General features: G+C 36.2%; 1 protein-coding gene across 2 annotated transcripts in view; it reads left to right on the top strand.

Moving 5' to 3' along the window:
- The first annotated feature begins 16,822 nt into the window (after window positions 1-16,822).
- DSC1 (desmocollin 1) overlaps window positions 16,823-26,347 on the top strand; it is a 35,189-nt gene continuing 25,664 nt past the window's right edge. For both annotated transcript variants that reach the window (XM_033178066.1, XM_033178065.1), the window contains exons 1-5: window positions 16,823-17,283; window positions 20,282-20,366; window positions 21,932-22,134; window positions 23,322-23,441; window positions 24,562-24,717. In XM_033178066.1, coding sequence (XP_033033957.1) covers window positions 17,221-17,283; window positions 20,282-20,366; window positions 21,932-22,134; window positions 23,322-23,441; window positions 24,562-24,717 — 627 coding nt within the window. In that variant the 5' untranslated portion in view covers window positions 16,823-17,220. The remainder of the gene's footprint in view (window positions 17,284-20,281; window positions 20,367-21,931; window positions 22,135-23,321; window positions 23,442-24,561; window positions 24,718-26,347) is intronic.

The raw sequence follows: 26,347 nt of genomic DNA on the forward strand, positions 1-26,347 counted from the left end.
TACACCATGGAATACTATGTAGCCACAAAAAAGAATGGAATCATGTTCTTTGGAGCAACAAGGATGCAGCGGGAAGCCATTATCCTAAGTGAATGAATGCAGGAACAGAAAACCAAATACACCAAAAACCACATGTTCCCACATATAAGTGGGAGCTAAACTGTGGGTACTGGTGGACATGAAGATGGCAACAACAGAAACCAAGAACTACTAGAGGGGTAGGAAGGAAGAGGGGCGAGGGTTGAAAAACTAACTATTGGGTGCTATACTCAGTATCTGGGAGATGGGAATATTTGTACCTCAAACCTCAGCATCATGCAATATACCCAGGTAACAAACCTGCACGTGTACCCCTTGAATCCAAAAGAAAAGTTAAAATACATAAATAAATAAAACTAAAAACTATAGCCAAAAATTAGAAAAAATTAAAAATCTTTTCTTTTTGTACATGGTCACCATTAATTTGCATCACTGTGTTAAACTGTATCATTTCTGTTAGATTTGATACTTAATGTATTAGTTCACTTGCGTTGCTATAAAGGAATGCCTGAGTCTGGGTAATTTATAAAAGAAATAGGTTTATTTGGGCTCACAGTTCTGCAGGCTGTATGAAAACCATGGTACCAACATCCGGAGGTACCAGGAAGCTTATAACCAAGGCAGAAGGCAAAAGCAGGGAGCTGGTGTACCTCATAGTGAAAGAGGAATTAAGAGAGAGGGAGCAAGAGGGGAAAATAGCAGGAGGGGTTACACTCGTTTAAACAACCAGATCTCATGTGAACTCACAGAATGAGAACTCACTTATTACCACGAGGACACCAAACCATTCATGAGGAATCCACACTCCCATGAACCAAACACCTTGCACTAGGTCCACCTCCAAAATTGGAAATCACATTTCAACATGAGATTTAGAGGGGACAAAACATCCAAACCATGTCACTTGAACAGGGGAAACAAAGGCTGCGGGTCAGGTGAGATGATATTTAAGGTTGTACCAGGCCTGGGCTTCGAGGACCTACAAGAGGTGACGCCAAGTGTCTGTAGTGGTGTGGCTAATGGTCACATCCCAGATAGAAGGATGCTGCGACAGTCTCTTCACTGTGCTTTCTTATTACAATGTCTCCCTGGCTCCTCTCAGTGTTAGGCACCTGGTTCATCAGTTTTCTGTTGATTTTGTGATATGCCTAGGATTATTTCAGTAAGTTTCTTTTCTGTCATGTGAACTGAAGTTCATTCCTCTTGTCTGATCCAGGAATCCTAGTGACTATAGGATTCTTGAAGCTCGTTCTTCCTTTGGGAGACATTATTCCTTTACTCCTACCCAAATGCTCCTCAGATTCATATGTCTCTGCTTTCTCCATCAAACTCTTTAACCTCTATATTCTTTTTCTGTTCCCTTGTGGTACTTTTTTCTCATTCTAAACATTCTCTGTGATTGAGTTCATCTATGTAACTGTCTTCAACTACTTCAACTTTAATGTAAGTAGTTCCTACATCTATATTTCTATGTAAGTCTTCAGTCCTAAATTCCAGATGCAGTTTTGACTTCTTATGTATTATATGACTTGGGTGAACTGACCATGTCATCTTCCATAACTGAACCCACTCATGTCACTATACTCTCTCAGGAAGTAATAGTTAAGCCAAAATTATGCAAGAGTCATCCTTGACTCTTTCTTTCCTCCTGTTCCCTTCTCCTGTTGCTACTGCTTTATTTATGATCCCTCTTCTTTAGGCTGAACAACTGCAAGACCTACTAAACTTCTAAACAGAACAACTGCAAGGCATTCTAAACTTTTAAACATGCAAATCTGATATCGATTCCCTGCTTAGCAGTTTTGGATGGTTCTATATTTCCTTCATATCACACAAAGTAATTCTTGCCAAATTATTTCAGTTCAAAACTAGTCAACCGAAGGATCTTTTTTGAAGTCTTACTATGAAGTATAAAGTGCTAGAATTGTGAAGATACATATACATGATTTCTTACTCTTAGAGAGCTCAAAATCTTCTGGGAAAGAAAATCACAATGCATCAGACATGGCTTATGTTCTTAAGAGACCGGGCGCGGTGGCTCAAGCCTGTAATCCCAGCACTTTGGGAGGCCGAGACGGGCGGATCACGAGGTCAGCAGATCGAGACCATCCTGGCTAACACGGTGAAACCCCATCTCTACTAAAAAATACAAAAAACTAGCCGGGCGAGGTGGCGGGCGCCTGTAGTCCCAGCTACTTGGGAGGCTGAGGCAGGAGAATGGCGTGAACCCGGGAGACGGAGCTTGCAGTGAGCTGAGATCCGGCCACTGCACTCCAGCCCGGGCGACAGAGCGAGACACCGTCTCAAAAAAAAAAGAAAAAAAAGAAAAAAAAGAGACATCAGCTCTCTCAACCTTGCCTTCTCCCACCTCTCTTCCAGAGCTGCATGGTTCCTGACAAACTTCACAGAGGTACCAAGCGTGCATTTTGCCTCCTGCTCACACAGAGGGCCTCTTGCCACTTTCTTTTCACTCACCAGTAACCACACAGGATTGAAGTGACAATAGGTTCTCAATAAATGATTATTCATAAAATGCAACTTTGATATTACAGTATTTTAAATATTCCAGCATCAATTATAAAGAGAACCTAAATAAGAACATCATATTGTGTATTGGAGAATAATTGGAGATTTATGGCTTATATTATTTACTTTATCTTTAATAGACTTCTAGCTTATATGAGTAGAAAGCATATTTTAAAAGAAAATTCTCCCAACAAACCCAGAGGCTACTTTGTTGAATTGATTACGTAACATAAATAAGCATCCCAAGAATAATGCCTAACTCTATTGATGTTTTTACTAGGTCATCAAGTTAAAGCTAGAGTTTACATTTAATACCCTCAATAAAATGAAAGGAAGGCAAATGATTTTTAATAAAATGTTCTCTCTCTCACAAAGGAAGAGGCAAAAATGAAACAGACCCTTCTAAACTTACATCAGAAGACCTTTGCTGTGAAGTGTACTTACTATTTAAGGATCATCGATGAATATTTGCTGAAGACATCAACATTTCTAGACTATTTGGCTTGTGTACTGCGAGACCTTTGTATCTATATTTGCAAGCTTTATCTTTGATTTTTGAATTTTTTTTATTCCGAGATAAGTCCAGACTTACAGAAGAATTGTGCAAAGAGTAGAGTTCCCATATACCCTGTGTCCAACTTCCCTTAACATTAATAACCGTATAACTATAGACCTATTATATATTTAAGAAACTTATCTTGGTATGATCATATTAACTAAACTATAGAATTGGGGGGGGGATTCACCAATTTTTCCACCATTTTTTTTGTTCCAGTTTCCAATCCAAGACACTCTGTTGCATTTAATTTTCCTGTCACTTGTCTCCTCCACACCATAGCAGTTTCTTAGTCTTTCTTTTTCATGGCTTTGACATTTTGGAGAGTACTGGCTATTATGTTCACTATTTGGGTGATGGTTATAATAGAAGCATAAATCCCAGCATTACACACTATATCTATGTAGAAACCCTGCACATGTAATCCCTCTAACTAAAAATTTAAAAAGAGAGAGCTGCCCAATTATTTTGTAGAATGTTTCTCAATTTGGGTTTGTCTGATGTTTTTTATGATTGGATTTAGCTTCCGCATTTGGGGAAGATATCACAGCAGTGATATTTCCTTCTCAGTATACCACATTGAAGGGTACAAGATGTTTATGTGCCCTATTGATCATGTGATTATTATTGGTCACCTCGATTATGTATGATTAAGGTGGTCTCTGAAAGAATTCTCCACTATAAGGTCATGTTTTTTCCTCTTACAAGTTTTAAAAATATTTTGGAGGAGGTACTTTGAGGCAATTCAAATATGTTATTTATGCTTAAACTTTTGTTCACACATTTTATCATCCATTGGTGGGTCTTGTCTGGGGCAATTACATTTTGGCATTCTAAAGGTGATTGCCTATTTTCCTAATTCCTTTTACATTTATTTAATTGGAGTCCACCTATACAGATGAATTTCCTACTTACTCTCATGTATTTATCTGGTTGTTTATATCAGCATGGATCTTTAATGCTTATTTTGTTCCTTATGTTGTAGTCCAAGAACATGTAATTATTTTGCTGCTCAAGTTCTAACTATGGCCATTAGGAGCTCTTTCCAGTTGGTTCTTGTGACCTTTGGTATGCTGCTATTTCTTTTCCTTTTCCCTATTCTTCCTTTCCTGTCCTCTTCAAAATGTCAAAGCCATGAAAAATAAAGACTAAGAAACTGCTATGATGTGGAGGAGACAAGTAATGGGAAAAGAATAAGTAAAAGAAATAGCAGAATAAGGATAAGGAAAAGAAATAAGGAAATAAGCATTTCCTTATTTCTTATTTGTTATTTGATGACATGATTTAGGCTTATCATGTATTTTTTCCTGTACCAGACATATAATGAATCATTTCCCAAGGATTTTTGGAATCTTTGATGAAGAATTTTATTTAGAAGAGAAGATCTGGGTTCTAGATATGGTCATTGCTACCGGGGCATCAGAGGTTAGAGAAAAATAAAACAAAAAGAGAGACAAACAAAAGTGACAAAGGAAATTCCCAAGATAAGGTTAAAGAGAAGTCTCAGGATATCAGCTGTGCTGAAGGTCTAGAGCTCCACAAGTTCAGCTTGGGGAGGAGGGAGGAGATACTCAGAAAGAATGCCTGCTGTGGGAAGATGAGGCGGGTGGATCACTTGAGGTTAGGAGTTTGAGACCAGCCTGGCCAACATGGTGAAACCCTGTCTCTACAAAAAATATACACACACACACACAAATTAGCTGGGCGTGGAAATTTTAAATACTCAGAATATCCTTGGGGTTTCTTTCACTTTGTTTCTTCCATTCCTTCTCCTTCTCTACCTATTCCAAAATAAATACATGAAATGGCAAGCAGGACTAGATTCACCCATTTGTAGTCATGAAAACATCTAGAAATGTCTCAAATATTCTACTTTTTCTTCTAAATTTCTGTAGTGATTAACAAATTGAAGATGCACTCGTTATGATTTTATTGGTTCCCGTTTCATAGTGGTATTATTTTAGCACATTATTGATCTAAACCAGTAGATCTCAATCTTGGTAGCACATTAAAATCACCTGTAATCATTTTTTAAACACATGTGCCTAAGCTCCAATCCCAAAGCTTCTGGCTTAATTGGTCTAGGGTGGGGCCCAGACATGAATATTAAACAAAACAAAACTCTACATCCAATTAAAATGTGCAGCCAAGACTGAGAACCCCTGACCTAGGCAGTATTCTGATAATTGGCCAAGGTTAGGAAACACTAGTTCGGGACATATACTGAAAATGCAAGACAAGCTAGACCGGTCTGTTTTTGTGTTTTGTGACAAAATTTCCTCAAACTCACCTTAGTGCTACCTGTTGCTGAAAAACATTTCCTTTTAACATTTACTTTTACTGTAAAAAAAGTAACATTTACTTTTCCTGTCTGTGATTGTTTATATTGTTTATGTATTTGGTTTTTCCATTAACCCCTTTCACAGCATTTAAGAACCAATTTGAGATTATATGTATACTTGTATATATACACATACATGTGTGTATGTGTGTGTGAAATACATACACAAAATATAAAAACAATAAACTAAGTAGTGGTAAAATACCTGTGTATATTTAATCACTGTAAACACTAAAAAGTCCTTTTCAAATGATATCTTTCTTTGGGGAAGCAGCTCTTTCTTTATAATTAGATGCTTCTTTCCTCACTAAATTCGAAATTACCGTCTTCTATTCAAATGAATTTGGGATGCATAATGGACATTCTTAGAGTCTGACACTACTGGGTACAGAATGCCAGATAATCAAGCATATTTTCTTGTTCCTTCAAGTCTTTCCTGCCAGAACACCTCATCCTCATCCTCATCCTCATGTGGGAGTTAATGGGAGTAGAAAGAGTGTTCCATTTTGCTTGGCCTTTCCAAGTGAGGTCACCCAATGAGACTCCACACAAAACTACTTCTTTTTACACAGGTATCGTCCAACAAGAGATCAAAATATAGACGGAGTTCCTCCCGCCCTTTCCTACCCTAACCCTAACTCTAACTAATGGGTGGAATAGGGAGGAAGGAACTCCTATGTATTCATAGTTTATGTGTTACATGTAACCCGGTGTCTACAATAAATAAATAAATAAATAAATAAATAAATAAACAAACAAACAAACCTACCTGGGCTGGTGGTGCATGCCTGCAGTCCCTACTTGGAACTTCAACTACTTGGGAGGCTAAAGTGGGAGGATTGCTTAATCCCAGGAGTTTGAGGCTGCAGTGAACTAGATTGCACCACTGTACTCCAGCTTAGGCAGCAGAACAAGATCCCATGTTAAAAAAAATAGAAAGTAAAAAAAACACAATGAAGATTACATGCAGCATTCTAATTTACAGTAGCTGTTACATTTGTACTTCACAAATCAGCATGAGGTTCTAGAAATGCACATTTCTTTTTTGCAACCTGTATTAAGAAGGTAAATGTCTAGTTGCTACTCAAGACATAGTAGACTTTTCACATTTAACAAGCAAACAAAACAAGCAAAAGTGAATAAAACATTATCATCATCATCAACAACAACAACAACAACAACAAAGTAACATATTTTGTGACAATAACTCATGGGATTCTTTTTCCTTATTTTCCTTCTTTACTACATTCTTTCATTTTTACTATAGGGAGTTTTTACTTAGATCTGCAAACCTTCTGCAGATAGAGTTTTTACTTCTTAGGCTTAATAAGTTTACTTTGTTTTAATTATTCTACAAGAACAAGAAACATTATATATACACACACATATATACATATATACATATACATATATACATATATACATATGTATATATACACACACATGGGGGATAGCATAAAATTATTCAGGTCTAAAACAAAACAAAACAAAACAAATAAAACAGACAACCAATGTTATTTTGGTCAATGTTTAACAACCAGCATTTTTCCAGAAAAAAACTTAGAGAAAACATTAACTTATGACATTTGATGATTTTTGTGATGTAAATTCTCCCACCATAGCTGATTTCAAGCTACAGATTTTGAAAGACATGCACAGTCAACTTTAGTGAACCAGGACAAGGAGTTTCAGCACTCCACTGGTGGGAACATTAAGACAGTACCTCATTAAATATCCATTATAATCCAATGAAGTGGAAAAAGAAATAGTAAATTTGAATTCAGAACAATTGGATTTGAGTCTTGGCCTGTCTACTTACAAGCCATGTGAATTCAGTCAAGTAATTTCATCCCCCAATCCTGACTCTTTCTTAATAATGCATTTAAATGTTTCTCTCTAGTTACCTTCCTTTGAATGCGTTTCTTCTTCTTAACATGTTTCAAAACAAGTGTAATGTACCCTTGATAGCATGTACCCTTGCTGTAATGTGATATGATGCATTTTTAGGGCACAATTGTTTTCCCCTATTCATTTTGCTTTTCTCATACTGTCAGCAGTGTAGTAGACACATAAAAGGCACTTACTTATAAATAGTGAGCTTATTCTGGAGCAGCACTATCTGGAGGTCTGGCAAAATATTGAGCCCATCTCAATCTGAATCCAAACTCTAAGAGTGAAATTAGGAAGTTCCTAAACTCAGCATTTTCTAAACTCATTTTCTTTGAATTATCCCACTGTAAGGGTATTGCCTGTTACCAGGTGATTGCAGAAGCAGTATAACGCAATAATAATTTAAGCCCAGTGGCTAATTGAGGCCATTTCATAAAGGGAGTATGCTTTAAAGGGTGTAGTTTCTTTTGTTTAATGTTAATTGCTCCTAATCCATTTACATAAACAAAACCACAGTTAACACAAATGTAAAGTGGGTAAGTGTAACCTTAATATAGTTTAATCTAAAAATATTCATGGGCTACTATCTTCTCTTTCTTTTTCCAGCCTATATCCATTGTATCCATTATACACTATAACTGAAAATTAAAAGTTCTTATATACTTTATTAATGAAATAGAAATATGGACACCTGAGAAAATATTTCTTTTTAATGTGTGCTTTGTCTCTTTGTTGTATGGCACAACTGACAATATTAAAGATTTTCCCAGTGTTTGCCATTTCTTTTAACTGAAATTCACAGATGCCCCAGCATCCAATTCTGATAACTCTTATGCTTATAGCTTTGATTTTTTTATTTTTCTCTAATTATCCACTCAAACCAGTAACCCAGATCCACAGATTTGCCAGCAAAGACCTAAATCCGGGCTCTATGCAAGATTAATGGTGTGACCTGGGGCAAATCCTTTTCCTTTCTGCGTTTTCTCATTTGGAAAATGGAGGACTAAATGAGATATACATATGAAACTATAGTACATTATTTTATTATTTTTAAGATTAAATTTATTTCAAATTTTAAAATTTGAAAAAAAAAGTAAAACTGAAATAACTAATAACCTTAGAAACACCATTCTTTAGGGTCTTTTGCTTCAGGGACCTAGAAAATCAATTTAACACAGTTCTGGTACTTCTAATTAAAGGAAATTTTGTGTTTGTTTAGGCTTTCTCATGTAGGTCAAGACACCTGTTAAGTTTCGTAGTTCAGACAGATGATTTGAAGTTGATTTATAGTGTTTTACTTGATCAGCTCTAAAACTAACATCATTTTAATTGTGTTTCCCTTTTTCTAGCCACACAGAGATGCTTTAATCTTGTAAATCTTGCTCTCTGCCTTTTTTGTGCAGTGTTTGTTGCTCTATCAACATGGGATGCCTTTTTCTCCTTCCTTCTTGCTTGACCAATTCCTCCACATCACTTCATATATCAAATTTCTGGAAAGATCTCCCTGCCCTGTCTCCTCTGAGTTGTTTGTCACCCCAATTTGCTGCCATCATACCCTGAACTTACGGTGATAATGTCACTTTCACCTTGATTTGAGCAGATCCTGATGTAGTGCATAACACATAATAACCACCCGGTAAAACCAGTTGAATTAATTCATTCTTCTTCCATCCTCCTTCATCTTCTCCATTTTTTTTCACGCCTTCTCTCTCTTTTTCTTGCCCCAGTCTTTTCTTCTCTTTTATTCATTTGTTATACTTTAATCAAGCATATTATTTAAAATGTATAACCTCGGGTGTTTTCCATTAACTAGTTTATTATCACTACATTCTCTAATTTTGTGTCACAACATTAAATAATCTTCAGTGCTGTAATTTTAACTGTTCTATTTGTTCAGTGACATGTATACAACTATTTATCTTAAAAAATATTATTATAAAATGCTTTACATTTTACTTGTTTTTAGTGTTACAACCCAACTATTCCTTCAAATTATATCATATATCTCCATTTTCTAGTACAGCCTAGTAAACAGAGTGCTTTCTAGGCTACTCAAGAACCAATGTAAGTTGTAGACGCCTCTTTTCTGTGACTTGGTTCCTTCCTCCTGTAATTGTCTCACCAGCCTTGGGTTGGCAGTCTCCTCTCTCTCTCTCTCTCTCTCTCTCTGTACACTTACACATACAAATACTGTTTTTTTTTTTTTGCAACGTAGGGAAAACTAAAAACAAAACAAACACTGAAATTTACATGAAAATTACTCCCAAGTCCAAGCACAATAAAATAAAATAAAATAAAATAAAACGTCATAAGAAACACCTTATAGATCCTTTTTACTTTCCTTTTTCTTTTAACACAGGGTCTCGTTCCATCGCCCAGGCTGGAGTGGAGGGCATAATCACTGCTCACTGCAGCCTTGACCTCCTGGGCTCAATCGATCCTCTTTTTTTCTTTTTTCGCTCTGTCTCCAGGCTGGAGTGCAGTGGCGCAATCTCGGCTCACTGCAACCTCCGTCTCCCGGGTTCAAGCGATTCTCCTGCCTCAGCCTCCTGGGTAGCAGGGACTACAGGCGCCCACCACCACGCCTGGCTAATTTTTTGTATTTTTAGTAGAGATGGGGTTTCACTGTATTAGGCAGGATGGTCTCGATCTCCTGAACTTGTGATCTGCCCGCCTTGGCCTCCCAAAGTGCTGGGATTACAGGCGTGAGCCACTGCGCCCGGCAATTATTTATTTATTTATTTATTTATTTTTCAATTTTTGCCCAGGTTGGCCTCGAACACATAGCCTCTCCTCTTTGCGCACCAGGACAACCGGCCTGAGCCACAGCTCCCAATCGATCCTCTTATCTCAGCCTCTTGGGTAGCCAGGATTACAGGCATGTACCACCATGGCCGGCTAATATTTGTATTTTTTTGGTAGAGACAGGGTTTCCCTATGTTGTCCAGACTGACGTCAAACTCCTGAATTCTAGTGATCCGCCCACCCTGGCCTCCCAAAGTGTTGGGATTACAGGCATGAGCCACCACTCCCAGCCTCTCTACTTTCTAGCTTTGGCCAGTATCCTGTCTCAAGTTGTTCATGGTGTGAATCTGTACATGCTTCTGCCTCACTAGGAAAACTTTATCTCCTAATCACAAGTAATGAGGACAACCTAATCTCCACCCTCCTTCCCTTCCACTAGAAAAATCTATAGGATACAGTGGTATAACAATACGTGTTTTAAAAATTAAATTATTTCATCTAAGATAGCACCACCAGAGCTTTGATGAAAAGTACTGTAACGTACCTTTCAGAATAGTAGCAAAATAGCAAGAGATTCAACATGGTAGCTTAAGTTAAACTGAGGCAAAACGCAGTACCTGAGACCTTGGATTTGCCTTAGGAGAAAGACAAGCTTGCAGGCACTCACAAACATCTCCAAGATACAGGAAATAATTCTCAGAAATATTCTAGTTCAAATTATTCTGGGGAAAAGGAAACTTTTACCAAAAGATAGTACAATCTGTCATCTTCTGTATCCACATCCCTACAGGAGAAAGTCATATTTGACCACATAAAACAGTTTCAGTCTTCCATTTTCATCTTTCTAATTTTTCAGTACATAGAAATAGCAGCAGTTTTTAGTGACCATTGGAAAGACCAGCAATTTAATCCTTCATCTTCACCCTTAGACCCACAAAGGAGCATCTGAGCCATTGAGTTTATGGTTGGTTTGCTTGTTCGATTAACCTTAGGTAAGATAAATTCTTAAGGGCATTTGATGAAGCACTATTCAGAAACCAATCAATAGACATTCATTTTTGTTACATCCAAAACAAGGTGCAGAAACCTTGAGGAATGTTTTTTATATTTAGTTCAATAGCAAAGAAATAGAAATGGTTTCTTCGAGTATGCATCACATTTGCTATAGAAGTAACAACACCTGCATTTCAATCTAGCCAACAAATCAATTTATAATGCTCTGGGTGAGTTTTGTGGTTGTTAGTTCTAAAAATGCCAATAGTTTCTCGGGGAAGATTAGGTTTTCAACCAACTTGTAAAACAAAAGTTCGATTTCACTGTCATCAGATTCAATCACAAACATAATAAAAGGCTAGGTATTAAAAGGAGTAACAACTTTCTCATCTCAAAGAAAACCCCATTTAAGAGAGAGATTTACTTGTTAACTTCTTTGGTTTATTTTAAATGGGATAATTTTCTCATAGTTCCAAATACCTGCTGAGATATTAAAAGTGCATATAGGCCAGGTGCTGTGGCTCACACCTGTAATCCCAGCACTTTGGGAGGCTGAAGCCTGGATCACCTGAGGTCAGGAGCTTGAGACCAGCCTGGCCAACATGATGAAACTCTGTCTCTACTAAAATGACAAAAATTAGCTGGGCATGGTGGCAGAAGTCTGTAATCCCAGCTGCTGGGGAGGCTGAGGAAGGAGAATCGCTTGAACCCAGGTGGGGGTGGGGTCAGAGGTTGGAGTGAGCCAAGATCCTGCCACTTCGCTCCAGCCTGGCCCAAAGAGTGAAACTCTGTCTCAAAAAAAAGTGCCTATGCATCATAAGAGAAAATGCAACTGCTTGGAAGTCATGAAAAAGTACTCAATATTATGAATAGGCAAATAATTAAAATGCAAATCATGTCTATAATTTCTTTCTCATCGACACAGCAAGATTTTAAAGAATGAAATGATTATATTCAATTCTTACTCTGATATTTACTGTTGTATTCATTGACAGTAAGAAGGTATATTGGTACTCTGCTTTGGTGATGCAAGTTAGCTTTATATACCAAAAACTATTATATTCCTTATGTTTTGACCTAGAACTTCTGTTTGTGGGTCTACATCTCAAGAAATAATCCTGAGTTCAGAAAAAAGCTATATGTATTAGGGTGGTTTTTATAATAATGAAAAATTGAAAACAATTTAAATGTTCAATATTAGGAATTGGTTAAATCAGTTGTGATATAGTTATTTGAAGGAATTTATTACAGTCACTAACATGGTAGCTATATAGAATTGTCATGACATAGGACAGATTTTATGTTATAACTAGGAGAAAGCATGCTACAAACTTACGTTCACAGTACAAGTATAACAATGTTAAAAATTCTACACACAGAAACTGGACTGGAAACATGTATATAAAAAGATTATCTTTAGTGAGTATATGTTACCATGCTTAAAATGAACATTTAATAATGTGATTCTTAATATATAAGTAATTGATAGTAAGATTCCATCCACATTAAAAAATTCCTTTCAAACGTGTAGCTTTAAAGGCCACCAAAGGAAATAATAATTGGAGAAAATAGCAATAAATAAATAAAAATCTAAAGTATTTGTTATATTCACTTCACCAGGATTTTCATCCTGACCATCTTGGAAACTACTGTAATTTTTAAAACATATAGTAAAGTGTAAGCTCCATGAGGGCAGATATCATGTCTTCTTCAGCTTTGTATCATCAGCCCCACTGGTAGTACTCAGCATACAGAAGGTGTTAATAAATGATGAATAACTAACTAGTATTATTGAAACAACAATTAGAAACAGTAAGTTTAGTGGACATCTGTTGATTTGCCTGTCTAGTTACTGTTTATCCTTTTTTTCTGTCTAGCCTAGTGTTATTTTTGGGCAATCATTTCTCCAACATTTTTTGTCCATGTGGTCAGGCCCACCACTTGACTTTAGGTTTATGTATAAGATTCAGGCCAGAAGGATTGTGTTTTGCTCAAACTATTGGGAACAAGACATATTCTTTCAACAATGACTTGCTAAACCAGTCGCTGTTGAAATCCTGGAGCTTCTGGTGGTCATCTTTGCCTCCACACTGGGAAAACTGAAATAATGAAACCAACACAAAAAAGGCAGAACTAAGAGATGGAGAGAATTTATGCTTAAATCTTAGTTAGGTTATCCCCAGCCTTCCAGTTACATGACCTAGCAAATCCTTTTGTGCTCAACAATTTTGTTTTGTTTTCTCTTAAGCCAGTTTGGGTTAGGTGTGTGGGCTGAATAGAAAGAGTTCTGAACTACCCAGAGATGTGTGCTAACATTTCTTTTCATAGGTTTGTCAACAGTTTCGATAATAATGGGGAGTGATTATTTTATATAAAATTAATCACTATTCTACGCAAACAGCCTTGAGAAATCATTGTTAGTAACTATTAGTGCACATGAGTTACTTCTAATGTTTAATAGCCCTTTACCCAGGTAAAAGACTGTGAGTTTAGTGAGATTGAAGGAGTTTCCACTGCAGTGCATTGAACTCATGGGAGCCAAGCTTTTTTTATTTTTATTTTTTTTTTAATAGCTAATGCTTCTTTTTCTTTGTTCATACACTTCGCCCATACTAAGCTCACAAACTCTCTTTTTACACCTGTAGTTTATCATATTTACTAAACTACATATTTAGTCATTCATACATAACCCAAAGTACCTTCTAATGACTTCATCAATGTGTACAGTATTCCTACCAGCCTAGGAGTCTTTTAGAATAAATTAGGTCATCTTACAGAGATAATGGTTCTATCTGTAAATGGCTTTTTTGAGGTCCTGAATTTATTCATAACGAACGCTTTCTGTAAGTTGATCGTACATAAACATCTCTAATCAAATTTGTCACTGTATTTCCATAAAACATATTATTTAAATTTATAAAATGGTATTTTTCCTTGATGTGCCTTAAGGTTAAAAAAAAAAACTAAAGAAATACAAGAGTCATGAGGATCTTTATATTTAAATCTTTCTCTGTAGTGTAACGTCATAAGATTTCTGTCTTCTTTTTTTCTCCCTATATGATGTTTCTCTCCTAGCAAAGGCCAGAGCCCAGTATGTAACCCCTTAACTATTTGTTCGATGAATAAACCTCTTCATGCATCTTTAGGTAGCCTCTACATAAGAGACCTTGGATTTGCAATAACTTTGTGTTTGTTTCATTTGAAGTTCAGTCTCTTCAACTTTTTATTGCATGACTAGGCAATTATATGTTGTAAAATATTAGTGCTTGCTCTGAGCCAGACACTGTTGGAAGTATTTTCTTTATAATATCACATTTAATCTTCATAACAACCTAAAAATTAACCACTATTATTGTCCCCATGTTATAGATAAAGAGATTGAGGCACAGAAGAGTTAACTAACTTGCCTAGGGGTTATATTGCTAATAAGTAGTAAAGCGAGGATTTGAACTCAGGCAGTCAAGCTTCTAAGTCCAAGTTCTTCACCACCACACAACACTATCAATCTTTTGCTTAAGCTTATTAATTTAGGCATAGATTAAAACAAAGAAACATACAGATAGAAATAAAAATAAAATAGAGCTTGCAGTGGTTTGAATGTCCCTGCCAAAAGTCATGTTGAAATTTGGTTGCCATTGTAATAGTGTTAAGAGGTGGGACCTTTAAAAGTTATGCCATGAGTCTCTACCCTCGGGAGTGGGTTAGTTATCATGAGAGTGGGCTTCTGATAACTGGAGAAGTTTGGCCACTTCCCTGTCCGTCTTGTGCCTGGCTTCTGTCTTCTGCCTTCCGTCATGGGATGACCCTCATCAGATGCCCATGTCATGCTCTTGGACTTCACAGTCTCCTGAAGCATGAACCAAGCAAACTTCTATTTTTTGTTTTGTTTCTTTTTTTTGTTGTTGTTGTCTTTTTAATAAATTACCCACTCTGTGGTATTTCTTTATAGCAACAGAAAACAGACTAAGACAGAGCTTTTACTGAATAACCTGATGGCAGAAAATTAGAAGAAATATATCTTGTTTTCATTTAATTTTAAGGTAGATTCACTTCTAAGGAAGAGTCAATAATTTGTAATAATAAATTATTTTTTCCCATAAAGTGCTTATATTTTATTTTTAGGAAAACTTTGTGTGCAAGTACAAAATATGGGAGAAATAGTAATGTAACAGATTTGCAAACCAATAATTTGGGGTTAGCTTTTACACAAGTTTTTCTATTACCTTTGAGAAAGATAGATAATGGGAAAAGAGAGCATGCAGAAGGTAGGCCAAAAGAGGTAGGATCAGAACATCAATTTCCCAGAACTGTGGAGAGTATTCTGGATTCACTTGAATTTAGCAGTGCCTGGAATCTCTTCATCCAACCAATATATGCCATTTTGTTCAGTAACACCAATTTAATTTTGCTCTTCTATATTTTCCTAGTTCAGTGGAGAATATCACGTTATAGAAAGAGGTAATGATAACTTCATTAGCTGAAAAAATGTGTTTCTACTTTCTAGGACTGGAGAATTTGTCTTTGAATTATTTAAGCTATATGACTATCTATTTATCTGTCTATCTATCTAAATATATACTTAGATGATTGTGCTAAAACATGCACAGAATTACACTTGGCTTTACACACATATACATCTAAGTAATTTTTCTACTTCTATATTCCCATTCTTTTCTCCCAAAATGCCAGATATAAAAATATTCCATTAAAGTGAATGTATTTTCTGACTGAGAAATCAAATTCCAATGCAGTCACAAAATATGTTTGTTAATGGGTATACCACTAGCAATAAAATACTACAAGATATCTTTTAGCTTTTTTCTCGTGGGTCATTCATTTTCCAGATTTTCCTAGCTTCTAATTCTAATGAAGCAGTTACATTTATTTCTGTCTCTACACACAAGAAGAAATTGTTCCCATTGTCAAATAAGCTGAAGAAAATCTTTCATTCCTCACTTCTCAGCAGCATGGGTGTTGGGCTCTACCTTAACGTTTGAAAATATTTATCCTCCTCTCCTAACTTCCATCACTGCCATTGAGTGCAATTGATATCACTGAGCTCACTAATTTGGGACAGGAATAATGATGCTAAAGCTCTTATTAGAAGAATCCTTAGGGTTTAAAAAACCTACACTTGATGGCCTCATTGTACCATTAGGCTAGGATATCCCATGTGTAAAGTACAAGTAATTAGGGTGAATGGAGTGATTTTAGAGAGACTGGGTCTCAAAGATTGTAGTTGTCCTTGAAAAAATGTAAGGGTAAAAAGCAATGGCTCATGTACAATACAAGGAAAGCCACAAGAAAGATTATATTGTAGCTATTTCTTTATGCTCTTTCTTTTATGAAGTCTTTACACTCTGATAAGTTCCTTGTGACATCTAGAGGGCCAACCACAGTGAATAGTCAATAACAGGAAGTAGATACGATGCCTTTATGAGGTTGCTGCTTTAAACTGGAATGCCAGCTCTCTAGCAGAACTGCACTGTTCCACAGGACCGACGACACCTAAATGCTTAGATGGGAGATAACTTCTGATGAGTCTGATTACACACGCTTAGGTCCTCTGATTTGCCAATGGTAGTTGAGGAGGCATCACTTACTTGCATGGCGTTTGTGCATGATTTATGTTTGTACCCTGGGGCAAGACAGGTTAATAAGGCCAAGAAGGACGGGAGGCTGTGGGAGTGGGTAATAACTGGGGAGGACTTCACAGCATCAACCTGGGGGAAAGGGAGGAGGGCTGAGGATGATAGGGTGTTCCCTCCTCCTTCTGCCTATGTGTTAAGTGGCAAGATAAATTTTGAAAGCTGCTGTGAGGAGGAGCTACTCACTGGGTTTTGGGGTGTTTTGTACCTCACCCTCCTCACTGGTAGGAAAGCCTCTTTGCATTTAGACATAACTGAACTGGAAGGAAGCAGACTGGCCAGGGAATAGGGGGAAAGAAATTCTCCCGTTGCTCCTCCTCCTGTTTATCACTTGCCTCCTGACTGTCTTCCAAACCAAGCTCAGCTGCATCAGGGTGGCAGCAGAATACCCTGTGCAAGTGCCAGCGTCTTCTTAGCCGCCCTGTGCATCCCAGGCTGCCCTGTTATCTGGCCACCGTCCCTGGCCATTGGGACTGCTTCTGATGGCTGTAGCCTCCGCTGCCCCAGGGAGCATCTTCTGTAAGCAGCTCCTTTTCTCTCTCCTGGTGAGTAACAACCAAAGGATTAGGGAATTCAGGCATGTTACTACCTGCTTCCTCTCTGCAGTTCGGGCTTGAAAGAGACTAGGAGTGCAGATGGGAGGCAGAGAAGAGAGACTGGGGTAAAGAAAAACAGATCTGAGGAAGATTCAGGGAAGAGTTGAGAGACTTGGGATCCAGGATGGAAAGTGTTCAGCTTATTTCTCAAGCACCTACTGCCAGAGTGTTAAAATTTTTCAAGGAAATCCCTCTTCCATTCTGCTGTGGTGTTTTTCTAAGGAGTAGAGAAACGAATTCACTCCTTAGGTATTTGGCCCTGAAGTTTCTGAGGTTTACTTTTGCTACCAGTGATTACATAAACTCATGTTATTTAACATGCTGAGTACTACTGAGCTGCAAAAAACGGAGAAAGGATTCTGGGTGAACATGCAAATTATCCAAGACTTTTTGAATTTTACTCATGAAGCAGTTTAAGCAAAGAATAGTTTAAGAAAAATAACAGAAATGTGACTGTCATTGAAAATACCCTTAACTTGGCTTCCACTTGGGTTTTTAATAGCTTTGTAACTGTGTAAGGTGCTATTTTTTCTTTGGTGGTGAGGGAAGAGAGGGGGCTTATTTCACACATCCAGCCATCATTTCTGAGGTGCGAATTTCCTTTTCTTCATTTTAGCAAAATATTTTAGTTTCAAATTATGTTTTTAGAAATGGCAGGTATGGGGACAAACATGTTCTCCATGTAAATAATATACAATGCAGGGTTGATGGTCACCTTCTGATCTTGTAACTGCTTAGGGAGAAGATAACTCAGATACCATCTTGAGTTAGTACAAGTTTGGTTAAATGTGGTAAAACTTTTCCAAAGGATTCTACCCACATTTCTCTTGTTTCTGATCCCTGTACTGTCTAATATCTCTCAGTAAATTCATCTCCAGTTTGCTTATTTCTGACCCTGAAACGGACTAAAAGGGTGTCACTAAGCCACTTAGTCAGTGATTTAACCTGAAGATGGGAATAGTATTTAATGAATGGAAACCTTCAGTGGCTCTGCCTGCAGAGGGAGGACCATCAACATGGAATCCTAGGACAAGAAGGAAAGAAGATGGGGGTGGGAGTGGAAGTATGGATATAATATATAAGAATGTCTCATATATCTATATATATATATGTGCACCACTCTCTCTATATACACACACATATATACAGTCATGCTCTGCATAACAATGCTTCAGTCAATGATGGACTACATATATGAGTGGTCTCATAGATTATAATGGAGCTAGTCTATATAGGTGAACCATTTTTTATCTTTTATATTGTATGTTAATGTACTTTTTCTATGTCTAAAAATGTTTAGTAACACAAATACTTACAATTGCCTACAGTATTCAGTAGAGGAACATGCTGTACAGGTTTGTAGCTTAGGAACAATAAGCTATACTATATACTATACACCTAGGCTGTACCATGGTGCATACCATGGGACATACATATATGCACCATGGTGTATACCATGTAGGTATAACCTAGGTGTTTAGCGGACTATATCCTCTAAGTGTATGTAAGTACACTCTGTGATGTCTGCACAATGATGAAGTCACTTAAAGTTGCATTTCTTACAATGTAAGCAATATATGACTGTGTGTATATATACACACATACACATACATATATAGGTATAGGTATATGTACAGGTATATGCATATATATGTATACATATGTATGTGTTTGTGTGTATGTATGTCCTAATTACAAAATGCTCTTTCCACATCCTATACTTAGACAACTATTAACAGTATGGTCTATGCTTAGAAAGTTCTTTCAGTGTAATTTAGTATATTCCTTGGCATTAGGGACGAACATATTTAAAAAGTTAAATAAATACGAATGTCTCATGTTTTAAAAAGTGGTTTTAAAATTAGAACTAAATAAAAATGTGGCCTTTTAATTCCAGATTTCTGCCTAACATAAATTTGTAAAATTACAAACTATTTCGACTGCTACACTATGTCTGATAGACTTGAGTTGAGCTGGACAAGAAGTGCACATCCTTAATATGGATGTTGATCCATTCTCCTTCCTCCTCACAAATAATAGGTCCCGTAATTCTAGAATTCAGAGAAAAGTTGAAAGCTGATCATAAAATTAACCTACGTGTGTCCGGAAAATCTAGCTCTATTCTATCTTATATTTAAATAATAATAAAGCAGTTATTTTGATAAAAAGAAACAAACAGAAAATGCAGAGAAAAAGAAGCAAAATATATTTTGAACCTATAGACATTTTTGAAATGATAGCTTTTCTTCTTTTCTTTTGTTTTTCAGATAGTATCTATGTCTTTGAACTACCCAGTTTTTAAAAAACCATAGCTGGGTCTTGAATTTAACTAAAAATCTTTACCCATTTGAAGGATACTCTCCATATTTTGACATATGTTCTTTTTAGATTAGTCATGTAATTTGAGATCATTTACAGTTTTGGCCAAGTCAGTCTGAAAATTGATTTGAGAACAATGATTTCTGGGGAGCATCTTTTTTTGTGAGGTTAAAAAAGCCCTTAACTATTTTCTAGACTTCATCAACTATAACTTCAAATAGTAAAAATGATGATTAGGGAATTAGGACATATATGCAATTATGCATTTCAGAGTTAAGTATTTTCTTCATGCTAAAAATCAGAATGGCATTTATGAGTGGTCTTAGAGATGTAAAACTGCTATATAAAGTCAATGGTTTGTGAAATATTTTCTTGCACTGACACAATATGATTTAGGTTCTAAGAACTACTATTCACTTAATTTTTTCACTGATAAATAAATGACAGTGTTATTCCTAAAGCTATTCTCTTTGCTGGTTCCCTTTACAGTGAGTATTAAAAATTTAAAGAATTAAATGATCAGTTTGTTTCCAAAACTGACAATATTTTTATCAATAAGAAAAAGTTATAATGTGAAAATTTGTGATCAAATTTAATTCCTGATATTTTTTCTTTTTTTTTTTTTGAGGTTTTTATATTACTTTGTGATGCTTGTCAGAAAATTTATCTTCGAGTTCCTTCTCATCTGCAGGCTGAAACACTTGTAGGCAAAGGTGAGAAACTCTATTAACAATTTCGTAGTTGTAACTTGCCACATTTAGCTTCAGACTGCTCTTGTAAAGTTTGGGTCAAAAGCCACATAGTAGCTACTTGACGTTAACATTGGATGTACAATAAAAGATAGGCTACTTGTTTTTTGATAATGGTTAGGAATAATTAAAATATCTAAGTTAGTTGTATACTTCTCTTGCCAAAAAAATTGGCAAACATCAGAAGGCTGAATTATCTTGGATTACATCAAACAAAGCAAGGCACCAAAACCAGGAGCATATTCTAATTTGTATAAACTAATCTGCTGCCAAAATTTCAAAGCCAAGATTCTTTAATTGATTAGACATGAAATGGATGTCTCAAAATCTAAATGCCCCCAATAAAATTTGTACTTGAGGTTGATTACAATGAACAAGTATCCACCAAGAATAAATGTGACATATTTCACAGAATAGCTTGTGAAAATCAAATAAAGTTTTGGTGGGTCTTAGTACCATAGCCATCTCTGAAGTATAAGTTGGTTGCTCTGAGTCCAAAGGTAAAGATTTTTTCATCAAGATTTTTCACTGGCTTTGAGTTCACATGTAAAAAATTACACACTGAATACAGAAATGGTATCCTTTCCAAGCCAGATGTTGTTTTGCCCAGTGCTTTAAGTTTTTAAATTAATAAACAGTCCACACTCTAAAGACACATAGTAAATACGTTAAATGTGTTAAATATGAATCTGTAAAGGAGGTAATTTGATAATAACTACAATGCATTGGGTTTACTAAACCTCGAAAGGTATTACAGAAAGATTACTTGCGATATTACTGAGAAATATTACTTAAGAATAGACTAGTTTTCTTCTTATTTATTTATTTATTTTGAGACAAAGTCTTGCTCTGTTGCCCAGGCTGAAGTGCAGTGGTGCTATCTCTGCTCACTGCAAACTTCACCTCTCAGGTTCAAGCAATTCTCCTGACTCAGCCTCCTGAGTAGCTGGAATTACAGGTGCATGCTGCCATGCTTGGCTAATTTTTGTATTTTTAGTAGAGATGGAGTTTCACCATATTGGCCAGGCTGGTCTAGAACTCCTGACCTCATGATCCTCCTACCTCGGCCTCCCAAAGTGCTGGGATTACAGGTATGAGTCACATAGCTTTCTTATTTTTGGCAAGATAGTTTTAACTATCAAACTATTGCAAAAAGTTCAAAATCTACTGACATCATACAGTTATACCACTTATGACATAAAAAATTCAAGTTTGTACATATATAAATTTATACACACACACACACGATAATCAAGAGTTCAAAGGAAAGAGAATAAAATCTGTGACACTGGGAAAATATTTTATTTCTTAAATTAATGTATGATGAAGGTAGTGGAAAATGTGATTCCATTAATTTAATTATTTAATTTTTACGACCCCCACGTTTTAGAATAGTAGGTGCTAAGCACGTTCCAAATGTAACCTCCCTTTTTCTGCTTCTCATGCACTAACTCACAGCTGTCATTCCTGTAAAACTTGTTCCACTCCTGTTTCATCTGACAAACTGCTGTGACATTTCTTCCCTGCAGTGAATCTGGAGGAGTGTCTCAAGTCGCCCAGCCTAATCCTGTCCAGTGACCCTGCCTTCAGAATTCTAGAAGATGGCTCAATTTACACAACACATGACCTCATTTTGTCTTCTGAAAGGAAAAGTTTTTCCATTTTCCTTTCAGATGGTGAGAGACAAGAACAACAAGAGATAAAAGTTGTACTGTCAGCAAGAGAAAACAAGGTATAAGGCAAGGGCTTAAGGAGCCTAGCACAGTAATCTGCTTACGGGAGTCCTTTGTGTTATATACTCCTTTCACGTTAAAATCCATGCTATTGAATGACAAGTTTGTCTTTTCCACTTACAATTAGTGTAAATAAAGGCTAGAATTTTAAGGAGTGGCAGAGCTATTTACAAACTTTTATAAAGATGAATGACTCTGTAGACGGGGAGCAAAGTAAGAATATCAAAGTTTTCTAATAGTGATTTCTAGTTTGGCAATAAGAACAAACCAACCTGAGGAGCAAGGACAAGACAAGGGCGGGTCTAAAACTCAGCGAAATGTGACTCAGGCTGGAAATGTGGGCTCCACCCTGTGCGGCTCTCTTCCCACTGATTGCAGGGTTGAGTCTCTCTTTAAAGAGGAGAAGAGATTGTCTAAAGCTTACTCCCAAATTACTAGAAAATTCTATAGGGGAGCCCCTCTCTTCAGAGAGTGGAGGTGTGGCCAATCCACAAGACTGGTTTGAATGTTTGACTCTAGGCTCATTTTCTTGCAGTGAGTGGTAGAGATCAGTTCAGAAAGCAGTAAGGAGAAAGTTGCTGGAATTCACATCTCATTTTCAGCAAATTCACCACAATAAATTTCGTCTTATAAAACCATGAATGATTCTATTTATGAGAGGACTTCCCAACTAAATTCTTTTTGATTACATGAACTCCTCTTAATATGTTTAAGACTTAAAAAATGTTATTTTGTATCCACATTGTAAAATCCCCACATTATATAAAATCAACTATACTTGAGCAAATGCTCACCTGTGTCTATATAGATGTATAAATGACTGTATTGTAGAGTGAGGGTTTTAACAGATTTTGGTTGTACCACTCCTAGTGGAATAAAGTTGATTGTTAAATATTTATTAATGAATTATCTATTTTAGGGGGGTTTATAACTTTTCAAAGTGGCGTCTTTCCAAATGTCCTATACATTTCCTGGTGGTTAACTGAGTAAATAGAGAAATAGGTAGAACAGGGGAACGTAATGCAGTCTGAGGTGTGTGTGTGTCTTATCAATAGAAATCCTTTGCTGATTAGCCATGGTATTGTAATGTAAAACCCTTGCATCTGTTTGTTGATGTATGTGTAAAAAATCACAGTTCCAAAAATGATAAGCAATGCTACATTTCTTTGTTTCTTGTCAAATGTAGGCTCCTAAGAAGAGACATACCAAAGACACAGCCCTCAAGCGCAGCAAGAGACGATGGGCTCCTATTCCAGCTTCATTGATGGAGAACTCATTGGGTCCATTTCCACAACACGTTCAGCAGGTGCATTTCACTTTATTTGATTTTATACGTGTCCAAATTTTGGGTTCTTAAACTTTTCATTTGAATTGCACATCATATGGAATCAGAGCTTTAATGGTACAAGTAATGATCATCTATTCACCAGAATTAGGGTCCCATAGAAGTGATGTAGCATATCTTATTACTTTCTTACATGTATCATATTTAGAAATTTAGAAGCAAGTTTTATATTTGGAGTTTCTGATGCTCTTAGGTCTGTGTCTAAATTCACCGAAATACTATGGTAGACTTGTTAACACTAATGTACAGAAGGCACACCTACATGTTTTGCATAGTTCAACTCTTGCTTAAACTAGCACTCATCTTTTATAAAAATGGCCTGTATTTCTGCTTACCAAGTAAGATTGCCTCACTGCCACATAGCTGGAATGCAAACATAGAACAGTTTTGAAATTTTGAAATATAGTGGCATGAACTCAGCTCACTCCATCCTCCGCCTCCTGGGTTCAAGTGATTCTTCTGCCTCAGCCTCCCGAGTAGCTGGGATTACAGACACCCACCACCATGCCCGGCTAATTTTTGTATTTTTAGTAGAGACAGGGTTTTGCCATGTTCGCCAGTTCGGTCTCAAACTCCTGATCTCAGGTGGTTCACCTGCCTAGGCCTCCCAAAGGGCTGGGATTACAGGTGTGAGCCACTGTGCCCAGTCAAAATTTTCTAATTCTTGAGGAATTAATTGTGGAAGAAAAGTTGCATTACTTCTAGCTTTATTAATCACATAATTTTCAATTACAAAGAATTCAAAATCACTGAAACTGTTACTATTATTTAAATGAAGATAAGAATAAGTAAATAACAATTGAAAAGGTATATCACTCTACAAATGTTATAGATATACAAATGACAAAATGTTGAGATCAAATAAGTGACAGAATTTCTGGCTTTGCACAATGCAAAATGCAGATAAAAATTTGGAAAACATGGCAGATAATGGGCACTCAAGCAGAAGAAAGAAAGAACAGGAGAGTAGGAAAGAGGGCTAGTGGTAAAAAATAAACCATCACAAGAGGTTTGAAAATATTCAATAGGTTGAAAATATTCATGATGACATATTTGTTCTATGCCTAAATTATTACTGCAGATCCAATCTGATGCTGCACAGAATTACACCATCTTTTATTCCATAAGTGGACCAGGCGTGGACAAAGAACCCTTCAATTTGTTTTACATAGAGAAAGACACTGGAGATATCTTTTGTACAAGGAGCATTGACCGTGAGAAATATGAACAGTTTGCGGTAGGATTACTGAAATATTTACTCAGAATTATATCTTTATTACTGACTTACTAATATTTTCAACTATGCTTGTTCACATAAGAATCAATTATTTGATTTACTATTCCAGATATTAATATGTAATATAAACTTTAAATTTCTATTTACCATTGATGAGGAAAAACGGTGGATATAATAAGGGAAGTGGGGGGGAGGTATAGAAAATATAATGATAGAATTTTAAAGAATGTATTTTGGTCTATAATCCTGGATAAATAACAAAGAATTTTACTGAATTTAAAGTTATCTATAATAAAATAGTTCAATTACTCTCAACCATGGTTGTACATTATAAGTCATGTGAGAACTTGAAAAAAAAATACTGATGCTTGGACTTATGCCCAGGTATTCTGATTCAATTGTTCTGGGATGAGACCCAGTCATCCAAGGTGATTCTAAATGTGTAAGTGTTGGATCCACTGCCTTAGCCCCTTACATAGCTTTTTTTTTTCCATTCCTTTCACTCACTGTTCTTCAGCAATGAGATCCCTTAGTACCATTTTACTTCCTTAGTAACCCAGAACAAGTTTATCAATTCATTTGATTCTATCTTATCCTACCCAAAGACAAGACAATTCTAACTCTTCTGATAATGTAATCCTTTTGTTTCTGTTAATTTTATATAACTCTTTGGCGGTATGATGTCACATCTGACGAAATAAGAAATTCATAGTAGGTTTTTGGAATGGTGGTGAATCAAATTGATTAAGCATTTATTGTCTTGAATTATAAAAGAGTATAGTAAAGTTCTTTGCTAAAGGAGTATGTAAGAATGAAACTTATTTCGTACTTGGGCAGTTCAGAGAATAATATCTTAGCAGACATCTGGAGAATGAGAAAGAGTTGGTGGCCACCTCAAGGCAGCTGTGAAAGAAGTTAACAACTGTGGGGAGGGGAAGTGGTAGATGAATGTTCCAGGAAGATGCATCAGAAATGGAAATATTTACTTGTTAAAAAGAAGTCGACAACAACAACGACAAACCGTGGCTGAAGTGTAGTTTGAAGCTAAGGAAGAGTGTGAAATATGAAGCTAGGGATGTAAGTAAAAAATAGAGAGGGAAAGATCTTATAATTCATCCTAAGGAGATTAGATTCTATCCTAAGGATATCCTCCAAAGCACTCTATAAGGTAGTGAAAAATTTGAAACTATATAAATTTTCCACTTTAGATGTTTCATAATTAAATAAAAAAATCATGATGGGATTATAGTGGCATATTTTCTTTATAATTTTATGTTCCCTTCCAAATTCTCTAGAATAAACATATTTTACTTCTAGTAATATAGCACACTTTTACTTTAAAAAATAGTATATGCAAGTTCTTACAGGGGAAGTAAGCTGAGCACCATTGCAATCACTTTGATCTTTCTACTCATAAACAAATAAATGATTGATAGAAAGTAAGTTTGCTGCTGTTTTTACAATTTCTTTACTAGAGAAAAGATCTAACACTAGAAGTCACTCTTGAGGAGAAATAAAAAGGTGCCTGTATGTTGCAATATCCACTTCATTTTCAGTTTTGCTGAGGAATTGTTTGATAGGGTTCTCTCTGCCAACCTGCTTTCTATCTTTGCTTCTTACTGTGATCATT

The sequence above is a fragment of the Trachypithecus francoisi genome, unplaced genomic scaffold, assembly GCF_009764315.1.
Source record: "Trachypithecus francoisi isolate TF-2019V2 unplaced genomic scaffold, Tfra_2.0 Lachesis_group19, whole genome shotgun sequence".
Classification (NCBI taxonomy): domain Eukaryota; kingdom Metazoa; phylum Chordata; class Mammalia; order Primates; family Cercopithecidae; genus Trachypithecus; species Trachypithecus francoisi.